We start from the raw sequence: 26,699 nt of genomic DNA, 5'->3' as shown, positions 1-26,699 counted from the left end.
GCGCTTCAAATCAAACACTACTTTGGTGAAGGCGAAGCTCTGCCGAATTTTTTATTAACCGGATCCAGATCAAAGGCGGTCCACAGATATTAAAATCTCCGGCACAGGCAAAGATCCTACGCAAGCAGAAGAGCGATAAACGATCTCTGCATTTGTTTGACGAGAGTTGTATTTTTTATTTTCATTGTGTAAAAGTCTTATAAAAAGACTATCTTTTTTGTTTTTATTATAACAACTGAAGTTGTAATGAATACCGCAATGAATAAAATTTTTTTCAACGCAAACAAACTAGTGACCACAGTGGGAGCCAGCAGCTTCACTGCCGGAGCTGCATCCCGATTGAAGAGGTGGTCGAATACGAGTTTGACCAACTGAAGTTCGAGGAATATCTGTCGTCCTCCTCCTCCGGATCCTCCGGATCTCGTAAGCGCAGGAAGATCAAGACCCCCGTTGTTGCTACCCTCTCACTTTGCAACACCCCTCAGCTTCCAACGAGGTCGGATCTGCGGATCTAAACTCCTCCTCAATCAAGGAGTTGAGTATAGAAGGCGCGCCCACTTTATCGAAGAGAGCTCGCCAAAGGCAGCACCAACGCCTTACGCGTCAACTCGCTAGGGCTTTGGAGTTAATTGACGGGATCCGTTACGAGGCGGATCTGAAAATTAGGCAACACAAAGCGCTCTAACAGCAGACAAATGCCCTCTCCTCCAAATCATCAACAAGTGAATGAGTACAAGTCAAAAGGACCTGTTCAACTCTCGAGGAGCGGATCAAAAAGTGTCGCGCACTGCTTACACATGCGCGAATTCTTGCGCAAGAGGCCAAGAAGTTGCAGAGGGAAGAATTAGAAAAGAAACCGTAAAAACTGCATCAAGTTTGGAGGCCAAAGTCTAAAACAGCGGCCGAAAAGATCGAAAAATGTGGGTCACTCTAATCTGACCCGCTAATTTGCAAGTCACTCCAATCTAACCTGCCAATTTGTAGGTCACTCCAATCTGACCCGCTAATTTGCAGGTCACTCCAATCTGACCCGCCAATTCGTAGGTCACTCAGAGACGACCCGTCAATTCGCAGGTCACCCAGATCTGACCCGTCAATTCACAGGTCACCCAAATCCGACCCTCCAAATTGCGGGTCACTTGGATCCGACCCTCCACTTTGCGGGTCACCCAAATCCAACCCTCTGACCCACGGGTCACCCGAATCTGACCCGTGCCAGAGTCAAGGCAAAAGATGTTCTGCACTGTTTCATCGATCCCTTTGAGTTCCGCATCATCGGTGGAGCCCCGTGATAGCGTAGACTTGTCCCGTTTTAAGATGAGGACGGCGGATTGCCTGAGTCCTTTGTACGAGGATCGAGGTAAGGTTAGGATCAAGGCAAAGTTATGATCGTCGAGCTGGGGGTCGCGCACGCCCTTGCAATAATTTCAAGCCTTCTCATAAAGGAAAAACTCCGGTTTCCACCCACCTGAGGGTGTGTATCCAAAACCAAGAGCCTGTTGAGATCATGCACTCCCCAAAGCGTAGTTCTAAACACGTGACTCTTAAGAATGCTAATAGGGCGGCAAGTCCCCTAAAAGAAACATATTCATCTGACGATAACAATGTTATACCAGGGGAGTCGTGTCAACACACGATAGGTTGCTCCGGTCATCTGACTGATGAGTTGTACTATCGGGCTGGGAGTACGAGCAAATATCGTAAGAGAAATACCCGGAACATGGAGTCTCACTGCCCGTACGCCAAGTTAATCAGGGCAGTATTATCGGCGTGTAGCTACCCTAAGACCGCTCTACAGAGGGTCTCGGTATTCGAGAGGATTTCTAATAGAGAGACTAAGTCCAAGCCAAAACATTTTTGCGAGAAACAATCGGCCATTAAAGGTGACAAACTTCCGGAAGTCACAATAAATGTGGCTGATAAAGGAAAGTCGATTTGACCTTCTAGCTCTGACCCGCTTGTATCGCATCGTCTAACCCGGTCACGATCAGGAACTATTAGACAAAGGGATTATCAAATAATACAAAGGGGGTTATCCTCAGATGATGAAGCATCGGATGCTAACTCAACAATCGTTTTTGATAATACGGTATCCAGTCCGGGACAATCCCGCGAAGTGTTTATGATTAACACTGATGAAGTAGCCAAAATGGTTGGGGATGCCTTGGCCAAGCAAAAAGAGAACTTCAAGTTCGAAATGGAAACGGCTATGCGGCGGATGAGGGAAGAACATGACCAATAAATTCAAGCTTTGTCGAATCAACTTGGTGAATCAAGTCGTCGCAATGTTGCTAACCAAGCAAATAGCGATTCAGATATGGATGAACGCCTCAATACTGATAACCCTTCCATTGACCGAAACGTTGGGGGTGACTTCACTAAAGATAACAACATAAGGGGTGGTTCCACCGAAGATGACAATACCGGAGGTGGCCGCGTTATTCCTCTTTCAGATCGTCCGAGGCCTGATATGAGCGAGGATGAGAAAATAAAAGATCTCGAGAGAAAAATCAACACTCTAATGTCTGCTCGAGAGGTAAAGAGGATCGACATTCCCTGTCCCTATCCAAGAGAGTGGGATTCAATAGCATACCCGGCGAAGTTCAACCTAATTAACTTCACGCCGTTTGACGGGAAAGGTTCACCCACTCAGCATCTGATCTATTTCAAGTCCCACTTGGGCATGATCTCCGGCAATGAAGCTTTGATAGTTCGGTCATTCTTTGGCACCCTTTGTGGGCCCATCTTCGATTGGTACCACCGTCTCAGGTCTAAAAGCATCAATAGTTGAGACGACCTGGAGAACCTGTTCCTCACTCACTTCTTTGATGATGACGCCGAGGTGTCAATCAGGACACTCTTCGATGAGAAGAAAGAAGACGACGAGACGGTCGACGATTTCGTCAAATGCTTCTGGAATAAGGCGATGAACTGCCGAGATCCGATCATGGAGGACTTCATCCTCCAAACATGTCATAACAACCTATCTATTGAGATATTGGAAGTTATGGGAGTAGCACTGTCTAATAACTAGAAAGAGTTGAAGATGCGCGGAGAGCAGGTCGAACATTTCCTCTAAAAAAAGAAAATAGAAAGAAGCCAACCGACGACTAATCTTTCAAACTCAAACTTCGCCTCCCGTGGTGAGGGTAAGGTACCTGCAGCTGCTGTTAATGCTAATCAAACGTCACAATGGCAATCCCGAAGACAGCGAAACACTTCCGATTCAAGACTCCAAAAAGAGTACTCTTTCAAGGACGAAGACGTTCTAGCCATCTTCGAATCCCTCCTTAAAAATAACAAGATCAAGCTACCACTTATCACAAATCAGGAGAAAGCTGATAATACTACGGATCCAAAGTACTATGCGTACCATAGGAGGGTCCTTCATCCTACCAAGGATTGCTTTGCTCTAAAGAATAACATTCAAACCTTGGTTGAACCTGGCGTCATAACGCTGGGATAAGCCAGATGAGAACGACAACACTCCGACAAGTATATGAGTATAAACTGCTTCTTAATCCTCCAACCGATATATGAGGTTAAACTGCTCCCTGACACTCTGACAAGTATACGAGTATAAACTGCTTCTTAATATTCCAATAGGTATATGAATTTAAACTATTTCCTACCATTGACGGGAAGTTCCTGGAGAATTTTTATATGTAATATTCTTAAGGATAACCCGTTCATGTAACTGAGTACAAAGTCAGACACAGTTCCACAAAGGAAGCTGGGGGTGGATAATTCGTGTAACAGAAAGTTCCTGAAAGAATATTAAATGTAATATTCTTAGGAATAACCCGATCATTACGAACAAAGTGATAAACACTAAACCCCCTGTGATTTCCGAACACTCTTTTGTTGACGACTCACAGTCTTCCACCATAGAATCACCCACCGATCAGACTAATTAACGGTGGGACCATCAAAATTCCTTCCAGTTAAATCCTCTCAAACTTTCACTGTATCTGTGCACTCAATATCCTCAACGTTAGAGTCTGGACATGACACTTAGAATTTTAATCTTCTGATTATTGGTGATTGTCGAACCCCTCTGTGTTAAGTATTTGTTACTTAACACCAAGAACTCCCTCTGAGTGATTTGTACAAGTCAATACTCCCACTATGATTTGTACTCCCACTCTCACTGTTTACTTGGTCAAACCTTCTTACAGTTAGGACCACAACCAAAATCCCCCTCTCGATTCCTCCAATGAACGAGAGGTCCACAGATTAAGCGATCAAACCTTCCTATAGCTAGGATCGTCTCAAACCACCCACTTGGTCAAACCTTCCTACAGTCAGGGACAAAACCAAAATTTCCTCTCGATTCCTTCAATGAATAAGAGGTCCACTTTCAAACCAAATGATCAAACCTTCCTACAGTTAGGATCACCTCAAACTCCTGCTTGGTCAAACCTTACTACAATTAGGGCTAAAACCACAATTCACTCTCGATAAGTAAGAAATTCATCTTTAGTTCGGTAATCAAACCTTCCGATAGTTAGGGTTATCCGAATCTTTTCGATTCTCGGAGTGGAGATCCCACTCTTAGTTTTACCTGCCCGGATTCTTGAAGTGAAAATCCCACTTTAAGTTTCTTCTGCACTAAAGATAGAATATAAAATTTTTCCTCTTCGATTTCGGGAGATAGAATATAAAATTCTTCCTCTCCCATTTTGGGTTCCTCTTTGCCCCAAGAGAAGACACAATATTTTAACATTATAACTTCAAAATCCGCGCCTAACACGTGCGATGAACTTTATAATGACTCCTAAACAAAGATAAGCATACGCCTAACACGCGTTACCGGTTTAGTCTTTCACCGATTGAAAAAGACACCAGAATCCAGTCTGGAGTATTTTATCTTGAAGCCTAAGTAGGGATAAGTTAGTGCTTAACCCGCGTTGCTGGGTGGTTCATTCCCGTAAAAAACGGCTGAGTCTACGTATTCAGTATCGTAGCAACAAAAATTCGTGCCTTACACGCGCGGGGAATTTTATCCCGAATCCTAAGTAGGGATAAGTCAGTGCCTAACACGCATTGTCAGTCAATCCTTGATCGTTAAAAAAGAACAAAAGCCCACATATTTAATATTGTGATAGGTTGTTATTAATAACACCAAAATCCATGCCTTACACGCACGGGAAATTTTATCCCGTATCCTGAGTAGGGATAAGTCAACGCCTAACACGCGTTGCCGGTTAGTTCTTAACCATAAAAAAAGAACAAAATCCCACATATTCAATATTATGATAGGTTGTTATTAATAACACCAAAATCCATGCTTCACACGCACGGGGAATTTTATCTCGAATCCTGAGTAGGGATAAGTCAACGTCTAATACGCGTTGCCGGTTAGTTCTTAACCGTAAAAAAAGAATAAAAGCCTACATATTCAATATTATAGCAGGTTATTATTAATAACACCAAAATCCATGCTTCACACGCACAGGAAATTTTATTCTGAATCCCGAGTAGGGATAAGTCAACGCCTAACACGCTGTAGGGTGTCTAAAAATCACAACAGATAGCCAATCCCCATCAAACACCGATGATGAAAGTTACATTCTGGCAACTTCCAGAAGGTTACAATTTGAAGACTTTCATGTAGATCGCTGAAGGTTACAATCTGACGATATTCACGACAACTAATGAAAGCTCTAATCAACAGCCTTCACAATCAGCATCGGGAGTTATAATCTGACGACTCTCATATATCAAAGAGCTAAAGCAAAGATTACAAAATGGCGATCTTTACAATGCTCTGACAGAAAGGGATTACAAATCAACGGCATCTTCAAACCAAGACGCGGAAGTCCTCCCCGCGTACCAGCATCAAGATGCAGCTTTTTAGCTGTTGACGCAACTCAAGCTCGGCCACTAACACAGAACAAACACAGTGTAAACGCAGCTCAAGTTCGGCTTCAAAAGCTGCAAACGCAGTTCAGATCCACCTGCCAACGCAGCTCATGTTCGGTCGTAAACGCAGCTCCAAAAGCTGCAAACGCAGTTTAGATCCGGCTACCAACGTAGCTCCAAAAGCTGCAAACACAGCTCAGATTCGGCTGCCAACGCAGCTCATATTCGGCAGTAAACGCAGCCTCCGAAAGTTGCCAATGCGGCTTTTATCCGCTGCCAAATACAGCTTCCAACAAACTGCCAACGCAACTTCTAGCCAATGCGTCCGAGCTTTCAGACACTGCGTCCAAGTTTCCAGATACTACGTTTGAACACAGAATTCATGTCAGAACGCGGATTTTACGTTTGTTTCGTTCAAACACGAGCTGAACGGTTTCAAAACCATTTCCCACGATCTGAGGGGATCACAACTCCACTCAGGAGTGATTTAAGGGGCGGTTACATCCCATTAGCCCCACTTAGGAGCGAATTAAGGGGTGATGGTTACACCCCTTAATCCCCTATAAATAACTAAGAAATCAACTTAGTTCGGATCTGGCTTTTTAATCCTGAAGCTGGATCTTTCATCCCTCTTTGGCTGGTATTTTTTGGATCTGGGACTTAGCAGCAAAGGGGGGGATCTTGAAGCATCATAGATTGAGAGATTGTCATCCATCCTTTGGAGCATTCCTTGAAGCCTTCGGCCTTGGCTTGAGAACTGATTCTCGGTTCAAATCAACTCTTTTTCAAGAGTTTCCAACTCGTTCAGAGTTATCAACTCGTCTAGAGTTTCAAACTTGCTACGCAAGTTTTCCATAACGTCAAATCATGAGGAGAAGATACTGTTCCAGTGAATCAAGACGTGCAGATCGTCAACGGAGAGCAAATTCAACGCAAGCAATCGAAGGAGGCACTTCATCGCCATCGTGAAGAACCCAGATTTAAACAAAGGGGAGAATCCAGATTCATTCTCTTCTCTTTTGTAATCAAAAACTAAATTGTAATCGACTTTGAGAGAATACAAGTCAATTTTCTTTCATTGTCTTTTTACTTCAAATTTTCCACCAAACACACGCGTTGCCTGTTAGTTCTTAACTGTAAAAAAAAGAACAAAAGCCCATATATTTAATATTGTGGCATGTTGTTATTAATAACATCAAAATCTGTGCCTCACACGTACGGGGAATTTTATCCCGAATCCTAAGTAGGGATAAGTTAACATCTGATACGCGTTGCCGGTTTAGTCTTTTATCGATTGAAGAAGACACCAGAGTGCCAGTCTGGGGATTTTTATGCCGAAGCCTAAGTAGGGATAAGCCAGCGTCTAACACACGTTGCCGAGTAGCCTATTCCCATAACAATAACGAAGTCTACGTATTTGAAGTCGTAGCATCAAGTCTAAGAGAGTTCATTCATTTAGCACAACGTCACATGCGGAACGGACCTAAAATAATCTGCATGCAAGCCCGATTCAAACGGTAATCAGTAAAGGCACGTCAAATCCATTGAAGGCTGAGGATTTGCCAAAAATCCTGAGTCAGCGTCTAACACGCGTTGTCGGGTAGTCTATTCCTGTGAGAAAGATGAAGTCTACATATTCAATATCGTAGCACTAAAAGGGTTAACTCTTTTAGCACAACGTCACGTGCAGAACGGATTTGGACAATCTGCACGTTAATCCGACTCAAACAGTAGTCGGTAAAGGCTAATCAAACCCGTTGATGATTGAGAATTTGCCAAAAATTCTATAAATACGAGTTTTTGATGCATCAGCTCCGTTAGTTGGTCTCGTGACTCGAGCATCCAACGACATCAGGATAAGATCCATACATGCAGATGAATCAGCTTTAACAGTTAGTCCTGCAGCCTTAAAATTTGGGACTGTCACGCTCCAATACCTTAAGAGCTTAAACTGTGTGGACTCTAGCAAACGTACGAGTATAAACTATGTTAACGCCGATTAATGTGTTACAGTAAAGATCGATGCCGATCAACGCATCAGCAATCTCGCTAAAATAAGGCAAACGATGATTTCAGGGCGTTCAATCGGATTCAGATATGAATTTCTGACGAAGATGATCAATTCAAAGTCAACTCAATGGCACGAGCTAAGTTTAGAAACTTACACACCAATATCAGTTTAAGATTTCGACAATGGTTAGACGATAAACGCAGCACCGAAAGAACTTCATCTATTCGACGAAATAATGAATAGATTGAAGGCTGAAGAAGTTAAGAATTAAGGTAGTTCAAGGTTACTCTACGAAATTAAGGAGATGGCCTATCTTATCCAAAGCATTCCAGACTCCTCTATAAAAGAATGTGTCTGAAATTTTTTGGAGGGGGTATCAGTAGGCGTCTAAAAATACCTATGGGTGCCCGCACACAGCTCGAGACGGAGAGTAGACGATGAACGTCGTTATCCGAGTCTAAGAGGATTATCTGTCGTCGACAAGCGCATAAAGCGAAACGACGAACCAAGTGGCATGCGTCAATCAACACGCATGCGTCAATCAACTTGTGCGCCTCAATCAATACGCGCACGTCAATCAGCTTGCGGGTCAATCAACTCGTATGCGTCGGTCAACACGCGCGCGTCAATCAACTCGTGCACGCTAACATAGGCACGCACATTAATCAACACGCGCGCATATCAACCAACGTGCGTTCGATAGTCAATCCCACAACAAAGCGTGCAAGTCAACAAGACGGTCAAACACGCAAAACGGTGGAAAGAACAAGTCTCGGAAGTGCCAGAAAACACAAGGAATCAGCGAAACTAGAAATCCCAGCATGCTGCGCGGGACAGACCAAACCGACCCGCGCGGGTCGGAATGATCCGACCCGCGCAAGCGCGGGTCGAAAGAATCCGACCCGCGTCGGCACGGGTCGGATCCGTCCGACCCACGCCGACACGGGTCGGGTCCATCCGACCCGCGCAAGCGCTGGTCGGGTCCATCCGACCCTCGCAAGTGCGGGTCAGATTCGCCCTGCGCACAGTTTTGACCTCCGAACGCATTTTCGTTGTTTTCAATCGGTTTTTTTCTTGGGATTTGTTGGTTCCTGAGTATCCTAACTAACTTGATATCATCTACAAACGTGATTAGGCTATTGTTAACTGAAGATAGAGCCAAATCACTTGTTCTTATCCAAATAACCGCTTCCGAAGCTTATAAATACAAGCTTAGGGGCTCATTTCTGAGGGGGATTAATTATCAAGACGAGGAGGTGCTGCCGGATTGAGGAGGAGTCAAAGGAGCACAAATTTCAGCGAGAGTTGACAGATCTTGGTGAGTTCTTCGGCATAAAGAAGGAGAGTTCGAGAGATTCGACGCTCGTTTCCCCTGTTTCCTTGAGATCAGGCTTGGTCTTGATCTCGAGAAGAGTTCTGGTTTCGCTTGGTCGATCTCAGTGCTTCAAATCAAACACTACTTCGGTGAAGGCGAAGCTCTGTCAAATTTTCCATCAACCGGATCCAGATCAAAGGCGGTCCACGGATATCCAAATTCCCAGCACAGACAAAGATCCCACGCAAGTAGAAGAGCGATAAACGATCTCTGCGTTTGTTTGACGAGAGTTGTATTTTTATTTTCATTATGTAAAAGTCCTATAAAAAAGACTATCTTTTTTTGTTTTTATTGTAACGACTGAAGTTGTAATGAATACAACAATTTTCGACGCAAACAATGCTTCTCTGAGGCAATTTGCTTTTAGCTTGAGAAGAGAGAAGAGTGAGAGGGTAGACAAGTTTTTGGGGGAAATGTAAAAGAGGGCAGACAAGGTTAAGAGTATGTTAGGGATTTAGCATATACTCTCTCCATGTGCTGTCTTGGAAATGTAAAAGAGGGCTGAAACATAACTACTTCTTAGGTTAGAGGCTTTTGGTCACATCCCCTTTATTTTTTGGGGCCTAGATACAATTTTCCCTTTATATAAAAGTCCTATATATTGTACAATATCAAACATTCAAAATATATTGTTAGAATGAAATGGAAAAAGCTTCATGTTTCACTATAATCTTAAAAAATGAATAAGAAAAGAATAAACGGTGTTTTGGCATATAGGCCCCTCAATATTGATATTTGCAAACTTATTAATCAAATCTTTATATTTGCAGAATATCTTCTAATTCTCTCACATTAACTATTTCTATCCCTCCCACTTAACAATTTTAATATTTAAAAAGAAAAATGTTGCAAATTATTTTGGAAATTATTGGAAATTTTGACTTTGCCATGCTTGAAAACCAACATTGTTAAGTCGGAGAGGGAGGAATACTCAATTATTCAAGTGTTGAAGGCTAAGCTCACAAATAACAAGATTTAGAGGGTCAATTTGCAAATGTGAAAGATTCAAGAAGGTATAAATGCAAAACCCAAACAGTTGGCAACGAACAAAAGGACTAAACCTTAATTTTCGCAAGGGTTAACTTTGAAAAACCACCCTCAACTATTTTAGCTCTTGAAAACTCCCTCAATTATGGAGTTGTTTTAAAGAACCCCCTTAACTTTTAAAATATTACTTATACCTCTCAAATTTTCTCACTTAAACCCCCCTAAACTAATATAATTTAAATCTAAAGAAATAAATAATTTAAAACGATCGTACTATCTCTAAGACATTATTTTTTTACCATTGTGTTTCTTTTTAACTCTTTTTTGGTTAAAAATTACTTCCATTTTATTTCCCCCTTCTTATTTCTCCATCTTTATTGCTAGGTTTCCGTGCAAATCTAATCTTTTCTTTTTGAAACACTGAACATCTTTTATTTTATGCTTATCCATGTTTGTAATGTTCGAAACAATTAAAACTTTTTTAAAATTTTTTTAAAGATTAATTACCTCATCAAAACCCATTGAACAGAGGTCTAATATTTTAATCGGGTTGAGTTTTTAAATTCACATGAATTGTTTTCAACGAAGGATATTTTAGTCATTTTATATTTGAAATTGATAATATTGGAGGGAGTTATTTGTAAAAACTAGAAAGATAAAGGGTAGTTTTGTGAGACAACTAAAATTAACCCTTCTCGAAAACAACGTCTCCAAACGAAACCCCTTTCTCTGTTCAAAAGAATCCAAAGCCCTATCTCTTTTCTTTACCTACACTCTCCAAAACGAGAGAGAATCAAAAATCAAAACCCCATCCTCTCTCCCTCTCTCCGTCAATCTCGATGGAAACTCCCATCATCGCAAACCCTAACCCTAACTCCCTCCAATCCCCACCGTCACCGCCGCCGCCGGCGCCGCCGCCGGCGCCTCCTCGCTCCTTCGCCATCAAGCGGCCTTCGTTGAGGCTGACGTCGGAGTTCGACAGCGAGAACCAGCTCTTCTTCCACAAGGTCTCGTCCAAGCTCTTCGACGGCCTCGCCAAGCTCAAGCTCTCGTTTCAGAACGATCAGAATGGGGACTTCTCGCTCCCTCGGATAGGGTTGATCACCAAGCACTTCTCAGTTCTTTATGATGCGGATTCGAGGAACGCGCTTTTGAGCGGGTCGTTTGATTTGTCCGAGTCTTTGAAAGTCAAGGCTACTCATAGTGTCAAGGTATGAGCCCTAGTTTCTTTTGTTTTTTTTAAGTAATCAGATCTTAATTGGATGAATTGGAACATATATTTGATGTGGATTGAGTTAATATAGGAAAATGAACTTTTTTGCTAAGGACGATGAGGTTCATTAAAAGCAAATCCGGCTGGTTAAAATGGAGGAATGCTTCTTGAGTTCTACTTGAATGTAGAATACTATGAAATTAGGGAAAGTTTTATAAGATAGTTAAAAGATATACAATGCTTTATGGATCAAGATGTTGGGCAATTAAAAAGCATCATGTGCAAAATAATTAGTGTAGTAGAAATGAGAATGGTATGATGGTCGATGCGTATAACATTAAAATATAAGATAAGAAATGAGTGCATTTGTAGGAGATTGGATGTTGCTCCTATTGAGGATACAATGTGAGAGAATCAATTGTGATGGTTTTTTTTTAAATAGGTACAATGAAGGTACTAAATTTATAAGTTAGGAAAAGCGATAAGATTAAGGTTATGGGATAAAGAGGATTAGAGGTAGACCTAAAAGGACTTGGTTGGAAGCCATTAAGAAGGATTTGATAATAGGTAACATGAAGGAGAAGATGGCCCATTGTTGAAATGAAAGGAATAACATGATTCATGTAGCCAACCATAAAAATTTGGGATAAAAGGTCTGTTTTTGTTCCATTAAAATAATTTATGAAAAGGAATTATTTTGCTTAGGTACTTATGATGCGTATGTTATTGATAGTGTTAATTGTGTTTGGTTGGTGCTTACTGTGTATGGTTGAATTGGGATGAAATTCATAATTGTAAAGGGGAAGATATGAAAGTGCTTTGGAGAAGACGTCTAGAACTTCTTGTATTTTGTGACTTTTGTGAGTTCAAGGTCATTGAACTATCTTCCTCGCTGCTTGGGGCTCGTTGAACTCTAGGTGACATAATAAAAAATTTCATAGACATCATCGAGAATTCGAGATTTGTCATCGGTGCTGCAAAATCATGCTGTTGGTGGTGCTGGATTCGCGTTGCTGGCTGCATATTTCTCTTCCACCCAACGTTTCTTTGGGTTCAAGGGCATGGGGGTGAGATGAGAGGGAAGAGAACGGGTAAAAAAGGGGTAGTTTTTAAAGAGCTTACATTTTTGGTTACGGCTTCTCACTGCACTGTTACAAACCCAGTACTCTTCAGACATGTTTTGAAGCAAAGTTCAGCTCGGAATAAGGTATAAATACCTCCATCAATGCCAAAATAGTCAGACACAGGTACAGAGCTGAGCTACTCTTATTCCTGATGTTTGAAAAAGCTTTTTGAAAACTCGCTTCGAAACTTTTTGAAGAGTAAAAGCTTCAAAGCTCAAGAGTGAAGCTATCTATCCTTTGAAGCTTATGCCTCATTGCTTAAAGCATCATTGAAGTGTGCGCTTCGCGCGTCATAAAACACTTCTTGTTTGGAGTGCACGCTTTATACAAGATAGGAGGATAGAAAATGATGTTTGACTAAGTGCCCCTATGTGTATTCAATATGACCATGTGGGTGTAAGCAAGATATATATGTTATGCATGTAGCTTTGTTTATTGTGATTTGCGACTATACTTCACATATTTATTTCTTGTTTACTAACTGGTACATGAAAGTATCTATTTGTAAGTTATTATACCACTATATATTATATGTTTATAATTTTTACAGATTTTAAAATTAAAAATCCTTGAACTCATGAAGCTTACGCCTCACGCTTGAAGCATACGCCTTGCTTCAATAAAGGGTCTAGCACCTCCACTTTTTTCAAACAAAACACATGCTACTGCAATGACATAAGGCGCAACATTGTTTCTAGAATCTCCTATTATAGCTATCTAACAAAACTTATTAGCTAGTGCCAGCATCAGTCTTTTTGCATATATCACTTACATGTTCCTATATGCATATGAGTTGTTTTTAGGAGAAAATATCATTGTATATATGTATTGGTCTGCTATTATCTTGTAAATGTATTCAGTGTTTATTTAAATATTTATTTGGTTTTATTGTGGTAGGTAATATTTTATGCTTAGGAAATGTCCCTGATAATTTGTGCTGATAAAATATTTACTCTTATGTCTGGTTTCTTCTTTTTCTGAGCATGTCTACAGGCCATATGGTATCTATGGATCACTCCTGGAACTAAAATAAACTCATTATGCTCTTCAAATCTTAATACTGGTTTCATTTCATTGTTTATGTGAACTTTGATCATGGTGTTTTGATTAATGATGAAAAAGGCTGCACTTTTCTCATTCTGGGTTTCTCCGTATAGGCATATATGACCTGTTTTTTCCCCAACTCTACTGGGTGAGACGAGTAAGGCATTTATCGTGCTACTGCTTGTTTTCTTCCAATTCTCTTGCCTTTGGCTATTTGGCATGCATGTTCATTTTAGAGAGCTAAATATATATGTTCATCAGTTGGAGAAAGTATTCTCTTTCTGAAAATCATCATGCCTTTGACACATGAAATGTCTTGTTTCTACCGCTTGGCTTGCTGTTCCTATTTTTTTCTTGTTTGGCAATGATTAGCATTCATCAAAGATTTTTCTAAGATAGTTCATGTTTCAGAATGGTTCGATTGGAGATCTCGAGTATCTTCATATAGGCTGGTCAACAAATAGGTTATCTATGTCATGCACTTGCGAAAATATCAAGTCTATTATTTCTTGCATTTCTTTGGGTAATGTGTTCCTATTCAAGCATCACTATAAAAAGGTGCGTGTTTTATCATGTGCTTTTCTAAGCTAATTATTTGATATGTGGATGTTTCATCCATTATTTCAATTGATTTTATTTTTTTTCTTGAAAATAGATTTGTGTTCTTAGTGAATTTTCTTGTTACTTTAGATTTGTGTTGTGCGTATATAATATGAGGAGTCATGCAAGTGTACAAACAAACTACGAGCTTACATTCAGAGACAGTCACATACTTATGTACCACATACATAAAATGTGCTCATTCCAGAAGTCTTTTCATTGTCCATTTGTGATGACATAATCCATAGCAAATAGTTCAATAGTCCTGGTTGTAAGAAAAGCAACACTAGATTAAGGCACTAGATTACTTAAATTGTTTAAGTGTACACAGAGTTAATCTCAGAAACACTATCTCCTTTTTCTTTTTCTTATTTTGGGATCTAAGAGATCCTAATGTATATGCTAAATATCACTCCTGGCAGAGTTGGTACCATTTAGAAAATCCCTTTTAAGGACTAAGTTTCAAGGTTCAGACATTCTCCGAAGGTAATTCGTAATAGGTGGGCCCTGCGTTATCAGAGACTCAAATGTTATGTTGTGGAGGTTTAATATCCAAATGGAATTTTTGCTGGGATCTAAACATTATACTCAAAACACATTCAGAACTGCAATAAGCAGAGACCTTAAAATGTTTTAAAAGCTTCTCATCTGAGTGCTAACTTTAAATTAGTGTTTAAAAAAGTTTTTTAGAAGCGCACTCCTATATTCCATTTGAGGGATAATCACTTCAAATTAAAAAAAATAAAGTTGTTTGTCTCTAGAAGCACATGCTTCATCACTTGAAGCGTAAGTGGGGTATGTGCTTCATGCCCCATAAAGCACTTTTCTTTTGAAGCACACACTTCAAACATGACATGAGGATAAGAGGATTTTTGACTAAAGTGAAAATGCTTCTTGTCTCTTCATTTTCTTCCCTCATCGTCAAGGATTCTCCCTTTTGCCTTATAATGAAATTTAAAACCCAAACCAAAGCAACTTTCTTTCTAATCCTATCATATATCTTGGTTTTTTTGTGTGCTCCTAGGTTACTCGGACACGACATTTTGGTTGTCGTGTCTGTGTTAGGCACGTGTCAGACACGGATTCTCCTCAAACATGCTATGGACACGTGTGGTTCAAAGAAAAAACCTGATTTTCCTATAACTCATACCTTAAATTAGCTTCTTTGGTAACATTTGTCTCAAAACCAATTGGTTTTTGAACCCAAAAATTGAAACTCGTTACTTCAATATTTGAAAAATACCTATTGTATTATCCCATATGATCAAAACTAAATTTTTAGTGTTAAATCTTATTCTTAGTTTGATTTAACTCGATTCTTAATAATTATAGATAATAGATAGAAAGGTAAATTTTAATTTTTGATCTCATATATATATATAATATATATATATATATATATATATATATATATATTTATATATATATATATTTATTATATATATATATATTTATAATGTGTGTGTTGAAACAATGGGTATGAGTGGTGGCTCATTTTGCTAAATGAGTTACCAAGAGATAGACATGTGATGAGTCTCACCTTTTTAGTCACATCAAATGTGTGGACCTGACCCTCTATTTCTTGATAGCTTATTTTGCTACATGAGCCACCACCTCATATATATATATAATATATATTATATATATATATATTAATATATATATATATATTATATATATATATATATATATATCACTTATCTTAACATTTTACAAATTTGCCGTATCCATGTTCGTGTCCACACCCGTATCTGTGCTACCTAGGCGTGTTCTGAACGAACATATCTTTTTTCTTATTTAACTCGTTTTCCAACAAAATTTTCAAAGAGTGGAAGTGTTGAACCCTTTTATGAATAGAGGTGGAAGCTTCAAAGTGTGAGACGTATGCCTCACGAGTTAGTATATTTTAATTTTTAAGATTTATACATATTATAAACATATAGTATTTATATAGTGATATAATAATTTACAAATAAATACATTCAAATGTTGAGTAGTAATAAGAATTTAACATGCTAAGCTTAGAAGCAAATAAGGCTAACCATAACTAAAGTTCCTAAGGGAACCATAACAAATAACGCTCCACCCAATACTCAAATTTCATTGAGACAAAGTGTACTTATAAATTATAATGTTTGATTGAGTGTAGCATCTTCTCATACAATTTTGGTTATTTGCTTTGTGGAGCTTTCTAAAATTTTGTCACACCCCAAGCCTGCAAGCCCATTAGCACATGCAAGCCGTGAGACCCACTGAGTGTAATGCGCTGTTTGGTTCAAACCACTGCTAAAATTGACAAGCCGATGTTACACTTAAGTCTTGGGATCACCTATTTAAGCCACACAATTTTAGTGTAAATTCCCGACGTGGGACTAAAGTTGGGGTCTCACAATCACCCCACCTTAAAAATATGACGTCCTCGTCGCGACATTGACAATTAGTGCATCCTAGTAGGGTTAAGCGATGTGTACTCTAGAGATGGCTCCTACGGGCTCTAGCGGTCGCTCCCACCGTGCTCACGCAATGTAGCACTTAGCCACGTATAGCACTTAGCTCCATATTTCTGGCTGGCAACTGTTCTGATACCATTTTGTTACGCCTTGAGCCTGCAGGCCCGTTAGTGCATGCAGGCCGTGGGACCCACTGAGTGTAACGCGTTGTTTGGTTTAAATCATTGCCAAAATCGACTAGTTGATGTTACACGTGAGTCTTGGGCTTACCTATTTAAGCCATACAATTTCAGTATAAATTCCTGATGTGGGACTAAAGTTGGGTCTCACATAAGTAGTGCTTCGCTTAAAGTCTCGGAGAATGTGTTGATGGGTCCTATTTAACTCTTCTAGTCCATGCCTAGTCGCTTCCAATGTTTCCAATAGGCATAGGCATGTCTACCATGTCCTACATGTTTGCAACTCATAATAGGATGATAGTAGATGAACAAAAAAGTGTTCTAAGGATGAAGAAGAAAATAATTAACTAATTTTGTTTCAAAATGTGCTATAAGATTAGGAAATAGCTCACGTTTGGTGAGATTGGGGACTCATTTATCTTGACAAGGATAACGCTGACAGCTCATACAATCCAAGAATGAGAGGGCACTTCTTTCGTTCAAAATGCAAGCACCGTCCCAGCTTTATACTCAAGAAATCTTGAATGATGTTCGGCACCTCTGTACCAATGTTTTTATATATCTTCGAAGATGCTCTACTTAAAATTATTGCTTGCTAACTATTATCCATCTAACCTTACGTAACCTAATCCATTTCTGAACTTCAGCCACATGCCACTTATGTCTTCATTAATATGGATATTCCTTAGACAAAAATGAGGCTTTTGATAGATAAGCAGATTCCTATTCAACAAAGATCCTATACTTGCATATGGTCGTTTTTATCTGAATTGTTGCATTTAACTTCACAGTTCTTTTTTTTTACTCTTTTTGGTGGGGAGTCTGATGCTATATTCTTTGTTATTGAGCTGGCTATTATAAAATAATACTCTCTCATAATTGTGAATTTTTTGTCTAATATACTAGGGGCATGTTTCGCAATTGGTCAAATCAGCTTATAATCCACTTTTGTGGCTTATAAGTCACTGTAACTTCTTTTGGCAACCGACCTATTTTGGCTTATAAGCCCAAAAAATTTAAGCTTCTCTAACCTAGCTTATCTTTTGGTGGCTTATAAGCCATATAGTTTGACCAAGTATATATCAAGTTTACCCCTCAACATTTAAGATAATTTCAAAGTTTATTCAGTACTTAAATTTAGAGCAATGTCCAATTTGGTCATTTTGACAACAATGATGGATTATAATCCACCATTGGCCAAATACTCTCCTCTTGAAAGCAGCTTATAATCCATTTTTTTACCAAACATTTTGGCTTATAATCCACTTGGCTTATAATTCATTATGGATTATAAGCCAAGTTCCCAAACATGCCCTAGTACATTCTTTTCTAGTCATGTGCTTACAAGAGTACTTCATTTATTTTTCAGGACCAACAAGGAGAAGTGGCTATGGTAGCAAGCTTGGCTGATCCTTCATACAAATTCGAATTGTCATCTGCTGTTCCACCCCTAGGATTGGTGAGCATATCTTAGACAGTAGACCTTTTGCTTACCAAATGCGTTGTACGTCGTTGCTTATATTTTATTGGCTGCTTAAAATTTTTAATTTCTTTAACTGTTACAAATCTTACTTTTCCTTTCAGCACAATTTGTCAAAAGAAATGATTTAGGACCCCACCAGCTGGAGTCAGCATTTACAAGATCTTTTTTTATATTCCATTTGAACCAATTTTTAGTATTTCATCATTGAAATCAACCTTCAGATGTAAGTTTGTAACTATATCTTTGATGCAGACATCATAGCAATTGATGATCTATTGAAACCTATGCAACCTTATTGGAATTCAGGTTTGCAATTTAGGAACTCTAGATTTATCTTTTAGTTACTATTTTGGATTTATTGGGCGTAGGAAAGTAGTTTATATATTTGGATTGATCTTCATAGGTTAGTATATGAGATGTCTTTTATTTAGCATTTGAATTAGAATTTGAGTTGGATTAGGAAATTGAGTTTATTTTACTATGATTCTGTTTCCATAACAGGGTTATTTTGTAGAGTTTTTTTACTTTGGTTAATGAGTTGATTATTTAGTATTAATCTTCATTGAGCTGTTCTCTACTCTGGTTCTTTGGTTTCTCCCTCCATTCGTAATTTTCTATATTATGTTAGTTAAGTTCTGAGTTTTCATTTATTAGTCGAAGTGTGTTCCCAACTTCCAATATAGACATAAAATCCAATTATTATATTTCTAATGTTGTGTAAGAAAAGCACTAACAATACTAATGTAATAGCACATTCTCTAGACCTTGAATCCCCTCTTTTGCCACCTAATCCGGAAAGGAAATCAAAACTTGAGCTTTGATGGAAGTAAGGGCTTGTCAAGTAAATATTATCCTTTGCCTGAGTAGTACAAAAAGATCATCAGAATCAAAAACACACATATCATTTACATGTATTTCTCTAGTTTCAGCCACGAGCAACTCTACGGTTCCCCAATGGTGAGGTGTCACTTGAGGAGAAAGAAAACGAGGAACTTAAGAGAGTGCTGTCTGTTAATGGGATCTTGAAAGGCCAACTTCTGAATGGAGTTTGTACTGCCATGTACATGGACAACAATTTGAACTTAAGATATGCATATAAGGTGATCGATCTTCAGGCTCCTAGTCTTTAACATTCTTTTCTACTATTCATTACCTTTTCAGTTGTTCATCAACACTATCATTATGTTAATAGGTTCTTCCCTTTCCGGGGTTACCATTTTGTTGTTCTCTTGGTAGGATCAAGAAATGACTTTCATACCAAGCATCTCTCTTCCGTCAAATGTCCCATCCATTGCATTCAAACGCCGATTTAGTCCATCAGACAAGTTGAGGTCAGTGTTCTTCTCTTTTTTGCTATATTTTAAAAGTTTGCTTTTAGCTACTTGAAGAACATTGATTACTGGTTCCTAACCAGCAAGAAAAATGATGTCAACCACTTCCATAATTAACTATATGTGTGCCGTATGTGCACTTGTCTGTGCATTGCCATTATCAATTTCTATTTGAAAGTCCTAAAGTAACTATTCTCAGGTACATGAAAGTAAGAGTATATCAAGTTGCCCTTCAAATCCATGTGCTTTTAGTATGAGAATCACATGGATGTGGCAATATCATACACAGTAGAATTATCTGCATCGTGCACATTATATTAATCTCCTAATTTTCTCACGAGAAGGAGAGGATTATTTTTGATAAATTCAGTTAGTGATCAACTTCCATTACTTTTCATATATGTATTTATGTTCTATTTATTTATGGTTTAATTGTAGATAGAACACTCCCCCTCCCCCCAGCCCCCAGCCCCGCGTACTGTCGCGCAATTGCGAATAGACCCCTGTAGTTATGTTGGTGGGGATGGACCCCTTGCGTGAACCTTTGACTCTCTTTTTAAGAGTAAAAATTTTTAGTCAGGGAATCTATCTGCATTTGGGCAAATAGTACTGGTGTCTATCTGCACCAATAGAACTACAAGGGCTTTATCTGCAATTGGGCGACAGTATAGGGGGTCTATTTGCAATTGACCCTTTATGTATTGTATTAACTAGAGGTAAACAGACTGCCAGAGTTGTTAAAATGTTATAGATATATTGTTTCTACTATTCACAGGCCAAAAGGACTCCATTGTGAAAGACTATTTTTCATGCATGAAAAACCGGACGCGAAGTTTGCTAAGGGGCTGTTTGTTTGGGCCAAAAAAAATAGGAAAACGCGTTGATTTATAGGAAATGGAATAGAGTGGGTTGTGAGCATTATAGGATCCATATGCCGAAACAAATTTTATAGAATTGCTTTAAGTAGGGAAAATGACCAAATTCTAGGAAAAGCCAAATCCTTGTTTTAGAGAGTATTTTCGCTAGAAAGCTTCCACATTACTGCCACCTCAACATTCCTCTCTCTCTAGTTTTGCTTTCCTATTTTTTGGGGTTTCCAACAACAAGAGATCCTCTTTCTCTCTCTCTCTAGTTTTGCTTTCTTATTTTTTGGGGTTTGCAACAACAAGAGATTACATCCCCAAATACGTAATTAGCAGTTTCAAGAAATGCATGGAAAGCATTGAATATGATTTCTTGCAAGGGATTCCATTTCCTATATTTTTAGGAAATGAACCAAACGGACCCTAAAGCAATAGAAAGGCTGAAAATGAATGCATATGGCAAAGATATTCACCAAGTTTGTATTCTTCTGGAATACCAGTAGGGGTGGCATGATCCAACCCTGAGTATTTGACCAGAACTTGACTGAGAATACCTGTTATAGGTCATGACTAATTGGTTATGGGTCATAAATAGTGGGCATAGGGACGTTGAAGAAACTTTTACATTATACATGATATTTTTTCGTAGCTTTTAACTGTTTTTGTTCTTTGTGTTTCTTGATTTCTTTTTCTTATGTACTCCTTTCTATGCTCCTTCCATTTTAATTAGCCACTGAAGTATCTGCTTTTATTTCCAGTTACTGGTACCATTTTGATTCTAATGCATGGAGCACAGTTTACAAACATACATACCGGAAGGATCTCAAATTCAAAGCTGGTTACGATTCTGAGGTCCGACTTGGTTGGGCATCTCTCTGGGTAAGAACACCATTTCTTCAGATAGCATGCTTATGACCTGAAAAGTACATAATAACTAGACTGCATAAAACTTTTGTTTTATACAAGCAAGTTAGGAGGGCAATTGAATTAACTATTTTATTTGTGAATTTTTGTTTTGAAAGGTTGGAGATGAAAATGGCAAAGCAAAGACCGCCCCTTTGAAAATGAAAGTTCAATGCATGCTCCAAGTCCCTCAAGATGATTTTAGAAACTCAGCCGTCATGTTTCGAGTGAAGAAGAGGTGGGATATCTAGCACTTTTACTTTTCTTCTTTCGGTTTCTTCTGAAGAATGAGATGTGGAATCGTGTTGTTGTAATGGAGGGCTTTAGGCTCTGCTTATACCATCCTGATGTCTCCAGATACAGTTTGCAAGCATATGATCCACCAATGAGATGAGTTGATTTATTTTCTCACTCATTTTGGTGTACACCTATTATTACTCACAAGACAGAAGGGTTGGACCCCAAATGTAGTAAAATCCATCATTATACGTGCACCGCGTAGCTCCTTTCAAAAGCTTCTTCAATTCCCTATTTTAAGGAATCAGCCAGCCTCAATTAGCAAATGCTGTTTTCAATTTTCTCTTCACACTTCCCCTTCGCATTACAAAAATATAATGGCAATTGTTGTACCAAGATAATACCACAATTACATCGTCAGATGCATCGCTAGTCTTATCTTGCTACTACACTAATGGAGTTACAGGTGTAAGGAATTGTCTCAGGGCGAAACTACCGGTAGTTGCGGTGCTACGTCTACATATTAGGTGTGGATAATTGTTAAATCAAGAAATGAGGTTGAAGTTTTGTCGTCTCCTTAGAGATCTTTTATTATCTTAAATGGTGCCTTAAAGAATTGCATGATCGTTTTTGGCACTCCTTGAAACATTCAAAGTCCCCTTTCTGCTTTCCTCCCCTTGTGCTTGTTGAATTTTAGTAGGCTGCTACATTCAGCTACCTTGATCTACGACCGTACGAACTGATTTTTACCATCTCCTCTTATTTTTTTTGCCCCTTCTGCATCATAAACGAAAGATTCATTTTACTTGAGTAATGGAGCAGCTGCGGATCATGTGGCAGTCTACGTAGTTTTATAGTGCCGTATCAGCTCATTAGCTGTTCATGGTTGCGATTGGTATGTTGACTCGTTACACATTTTAGGATTACTTACGGATACACCCCCTGTATTATGGTGGTATGACCACTTACTAGGGGCGCATTTGGTCTGGATACGACTCGGATATGACACTTATCACATCTATATCCGCTTACCCATCACAGATACGGATATGGATATACTTGGTGAGAAGAATTCATATCCATATCCGCTAAAATAGGATACATGTATAGATGTACATGAGATTTAAAAGCGGATATGTATACTGATACAAAACAAATATGAGAAAACTAGATAATATTAATAATAATATAATTTTGTGATAAAAAAGAGTTCGTTAATATGTTCGTTATATTTGAAAAGCTAAGATCATACATCTGGATCATCAAAATTAACCTCAAATCCATTAATCTACGGATTATAACTATTGCAACAGTATGGCCAATATGTACTCAGGTATTTCTAATATTGATCCGGATATCTCACTATAAAACCATATTCGTAACTATAGCCTATTGGTGATAGATTTGAGTGACTATATTCGTATCTTAATAGATACTGTTATGAATATTTCCTCAGATATAGATATGCTTTAGCACCCCTACCACTTACGCTGCCTAATTTTTTAAGTTTATTATTATAAGACTCGCTCCCTGACAGTTTATCTTTTCGCTCCTCAATTTAGATGGTAATTTAGTCTTTTCTCCAGTTAAACCAAGGAAAAAAGGGAATTTATCATGAATTTTTTACATGACAACAAATGTTACGGAAAATAATATCATCTGGAATTCAAAAGGATGTATAACAAATAGTACACGAGGCATGTCTGCAATCGACTTAGATTTAGCTAAGGGGTTGTTTGGTTCGTTTCTCATTTTATTAGGAGACATCAATTCATATGAAAAAACCCTTTTTGTGGGTTTTACAAACTTTTCCATGAAATTGATCATCCGTGTTTGGTTTGCATATATAACATGGTCGGAAACCAATTTACACACTTTTTCTTTGTTTGGTTGGCATCTAACAAATGGGAAAACTATTGGTTGATAAGAATTTTTTTACTTTTCTTGTGTTTTGTTGGTTTTAAAGTTTATACCGAAAAATGTATATGTTCACCATGGTAAGATTACCGCACACTAAGGACATTATTTTATGACCAAACGTTGTGGGTGATAATTTTACCAAAAGAAAGCTCATAGAATACAACTAAATAATATAGCAAATTCATATAAAAATGCTAAAATAATATATGAAACCTATAAAAAACTTGATTAATCATAAATACTCGTATGACATGGAAAATCATATTAAATCTGTAAATACCAAACCTATAAATAATTTTCAATGAATATGTTTTTTTATACACAACCACCTATAAAGTGCAAATCAGGAAGAATTAGAGTCCAATTAGATAGTTCGTCAACTAAATTAACCAGGAAGAAGCTCATTATACATAAAAAATAAAAAAAACCATTACAATTGGTATATCAAATACGATTACTCTTCGATTTTTTTCATTTCTTGCAATCAAGAGCTCAGAAATAAATTTTCCATCAACTAAATCAGGAAGCACGTGCAATATCGTAGGGGTCAAGTAAACTAAATACTATACACAGGATGATATATTTATGCTTTGCCCATCATTTATTGTAGATGATACACATAGAAACTAGTATTACACTATTTTGTGTCTGCAAGTTGCTACAATGTGCACACAGTACAGAGGAACGAGTTTTGCTGCTGTTGGTTCTACAATTTATTTAGTAAAGAAATTAAAATTTAATATCATATGATGGTGAAAGATAATTTTTCGTTCTTCTTTATCCTATCTTTGTTGGCTATGTATTGTTAAACTGAGGAGTGACTGCATTGATGTATTTGATCAAGGTCTTCTCTGAATTTTCTTCTTCTTTTTTTTTTCTTTGGCTAAAATGTTGGGTATCATATAGATTGTTATTGTTTTGGAATTTAATCTATTGGTCCTCGTTCGTGAAGTATTTCAAAGTTGACGCGGTTTCTTCCTCTGGGTTTTTTTTTAATGGTGCTTGCATGTGACAGATCAGTTAATCATCAAACTTTGACTTTGGGGAATGGTTATTATAATGTGGACGGTGTTTATTTCAGAGATTTTTGGTGTTTTTATTTGTATTATTCTTTTTTTTTTGTTGCTCTTTTTGCAATATGCAATGAAGCCAAGGTAGGAAAAATGAATATTGCTAGAACAAGGTCTGAATTTGTTAAGGCTTAAGTAAAAAAGAAATTATATAAATTTAAAAGATTTGTTTGCGTTCTTGAGGTGGGATTGAAAATGAAAGGAACTACATTTTCATTTTCTTTATCATTTTCCTACAAACCCATGATTACTATTCTTTTGACCATCATTCTCCATGCAACCGAAGGCAGCTTCTCGCTAATATGTCACCTTCAATCTTCTCTAATTAAAGATTTAGACTGATATCTTTGAATTGGCCATTATGGAACACAACTATCATTAGCATAAAGAAGAAGCAAAGGACAATTTCAGTTCTTTTTTAAAAGGAAAAGGATTATCCGGAGTTGGTAGAAATATAATTACTTTCAGCAGTTAATTATCATCTTGTGTCATGTTTAGTTGGTGAGTATGTTATTTAAGTGAAGGTCAAAGATGAGAGCTATCTTTAGGGAGTTATGGTAACATCTCTAATAACTTGCAGCAACTCTGTCAAGAACATGTGATTATCGTGTAAATGGAAACTGTTTTTTTTTTAAAGATTCTTCTATGTTACTCCAAAAATCCTCTAGAAGTTGAAGAACTCTTTTATTATTATCATGCTATATAAAAAAATGGATACCTACACATAGACCCCTTTGAATCACGTTTTTGAATTATTAACCATGTAGTTTGAGTTGGCTGATAGAACTCTTAGAGTGAAAACTTTTAACTCTCTTATTTTCAAGAGGTCTATTTACCAAAAGACAATCTTTTTTTTAGAGTAAAAGAGTCTAAAATTTGCATCCACAGGGTCTCTGCAAAGTCACTATACGAGAAGGGGTATGTGCCAATTCCCAACACACCAAATTTGGTGTGAATCCGTCATGGTTTGACCCTCCGTCGAGCCATGTAAAAAGTTCTATTCATTCGAAACCGTTAAAATTGATACGAGTGGATGAAGGGTCAAACCATGACGGGTTCACCCCAAATTTGGTGTGTTGGGGTTTTAGAATATGTAGATCAAGTTCAACGGAACGGATCATCCACAATAGTAGCTCAATCAAGTGATCATCAATGACTAAGAAACTTAGTGAACGTCCACTTAAGTTGACATAAGTTTTTCTCTATATATAGCAAGACTCCTATCAACTTAAGTTGATGTCCACCAAAGTTTGTAGCCACATATTTATTAATATAAAACACATTTTTATATAATACAAGGATCCCTAGGCAATATGAGTGGTTAAAAACTTTGGTGAACACACTATTCCCTATCCACTTAAGTTGACACAAGTTTTCACCTATATATATATACTCTCTCCCTCTTACTTACGTTAGTAGAACAATTTTGTCCGAGAACGTCTAAAAAGTATTATGATTACTTTGTGACCCCTCAGGGTTCAAAAATGTAACATGCAATATTCATAATGCAGGAGGGCCATATTAATCAACAATCTATTTTATTGTATTTTGTATATTCGGAAATTCTTTCTACATCAATTGTGAGGGAAAATTTCTTCTAGGCCCCAAATTTGAACTTTTAATGTGCCCCAACCCCTCCTATTTTTTTAATATGCTTTAACCTCTTTTTTTTGAAAAAAATATGCCCAAGCCCCCTCCATCATGTTTTCAACTCATGCCAGCAGTTGATTAGACATGCTAGCTTATGATTAGACATGTCAGCTGGCTTAAATCCCAAATTTACCCTTCTTTTTCTCATGACAGCGGATGTTAATTCTTACAGATAACATGTTAACTCTTACAGATAACATGTTAACTCTTATAGATAACATGTTAACTCTAATAGTTAACATGTTAACTCTTACTAATGTGCCCACGCGAAGTTCCTCGGGACGGCGCAGACGGCGGAACAGGGGAGGGGGCAGAGGGGACCGGAGGAGGAGGAGGGAGGTGTAGGGGAAGGTGCAGCGGGGGAGGGAGGCGAGGGAGGGGAGGGAGGCGGGGG

The 26,699-nt window shown here is 38.2% G+C and overlaps 1 protein-coding gene across 2 annotated transcripts; it reads left to right on the top strand.

Moving 5' to 3' along the window:
- Positions 10,944-21,918, top strand: LOC109824300 (outer envelope pore protein 37, chloroplastic). 2 transcript variants are annotated; one of them, XM_020390863.1, is made up of 6 exons: positions 10,944-11,449; positions 18,218-18,307; positions 19,255-19,431; positions 19,568-19,662; positions 21,284-21,404; positions 21,548-21,918. In XM_020390863.1, the coding sequence occupies exons 1-6, from the start codon at positions 11,078-11,080 to the stop codon at positions 21,677-21,679; spliced, it is 987 nt and encodes a 328-aa protein (XP_020246452.1). In that variant the 5' UTR covers positions 10,944-11,077; the 3' UTR covers positions 21,680-21,918. The 2 variants fall into 2 exon arrangements, with proteins under 2 accessions (XP_020246452.1, XP_020246453.1); XM_020390864.1 differs by having other exon boundaries at positions 10,945-11,449; positions 19,261-19,431.

This window comes from Asparagus officinalis, chromosome 9 (assembly GCF_001876935.1).
Source record: "Asparagus officinalis chromosome 9, Aspof.V1, whole genome shotgun sequence".
In the NCBI taxonomy this organism is placed as follows: Eukaryota; Viridiplantae; Streptophyta; class Magnoliopsida; order Asparagales; family Asparagaceae; genus Asparagus; species Asparagus officinalis.
This window is presented reverse-complemented; position numbering and strand designations above follow the sequence as displayed.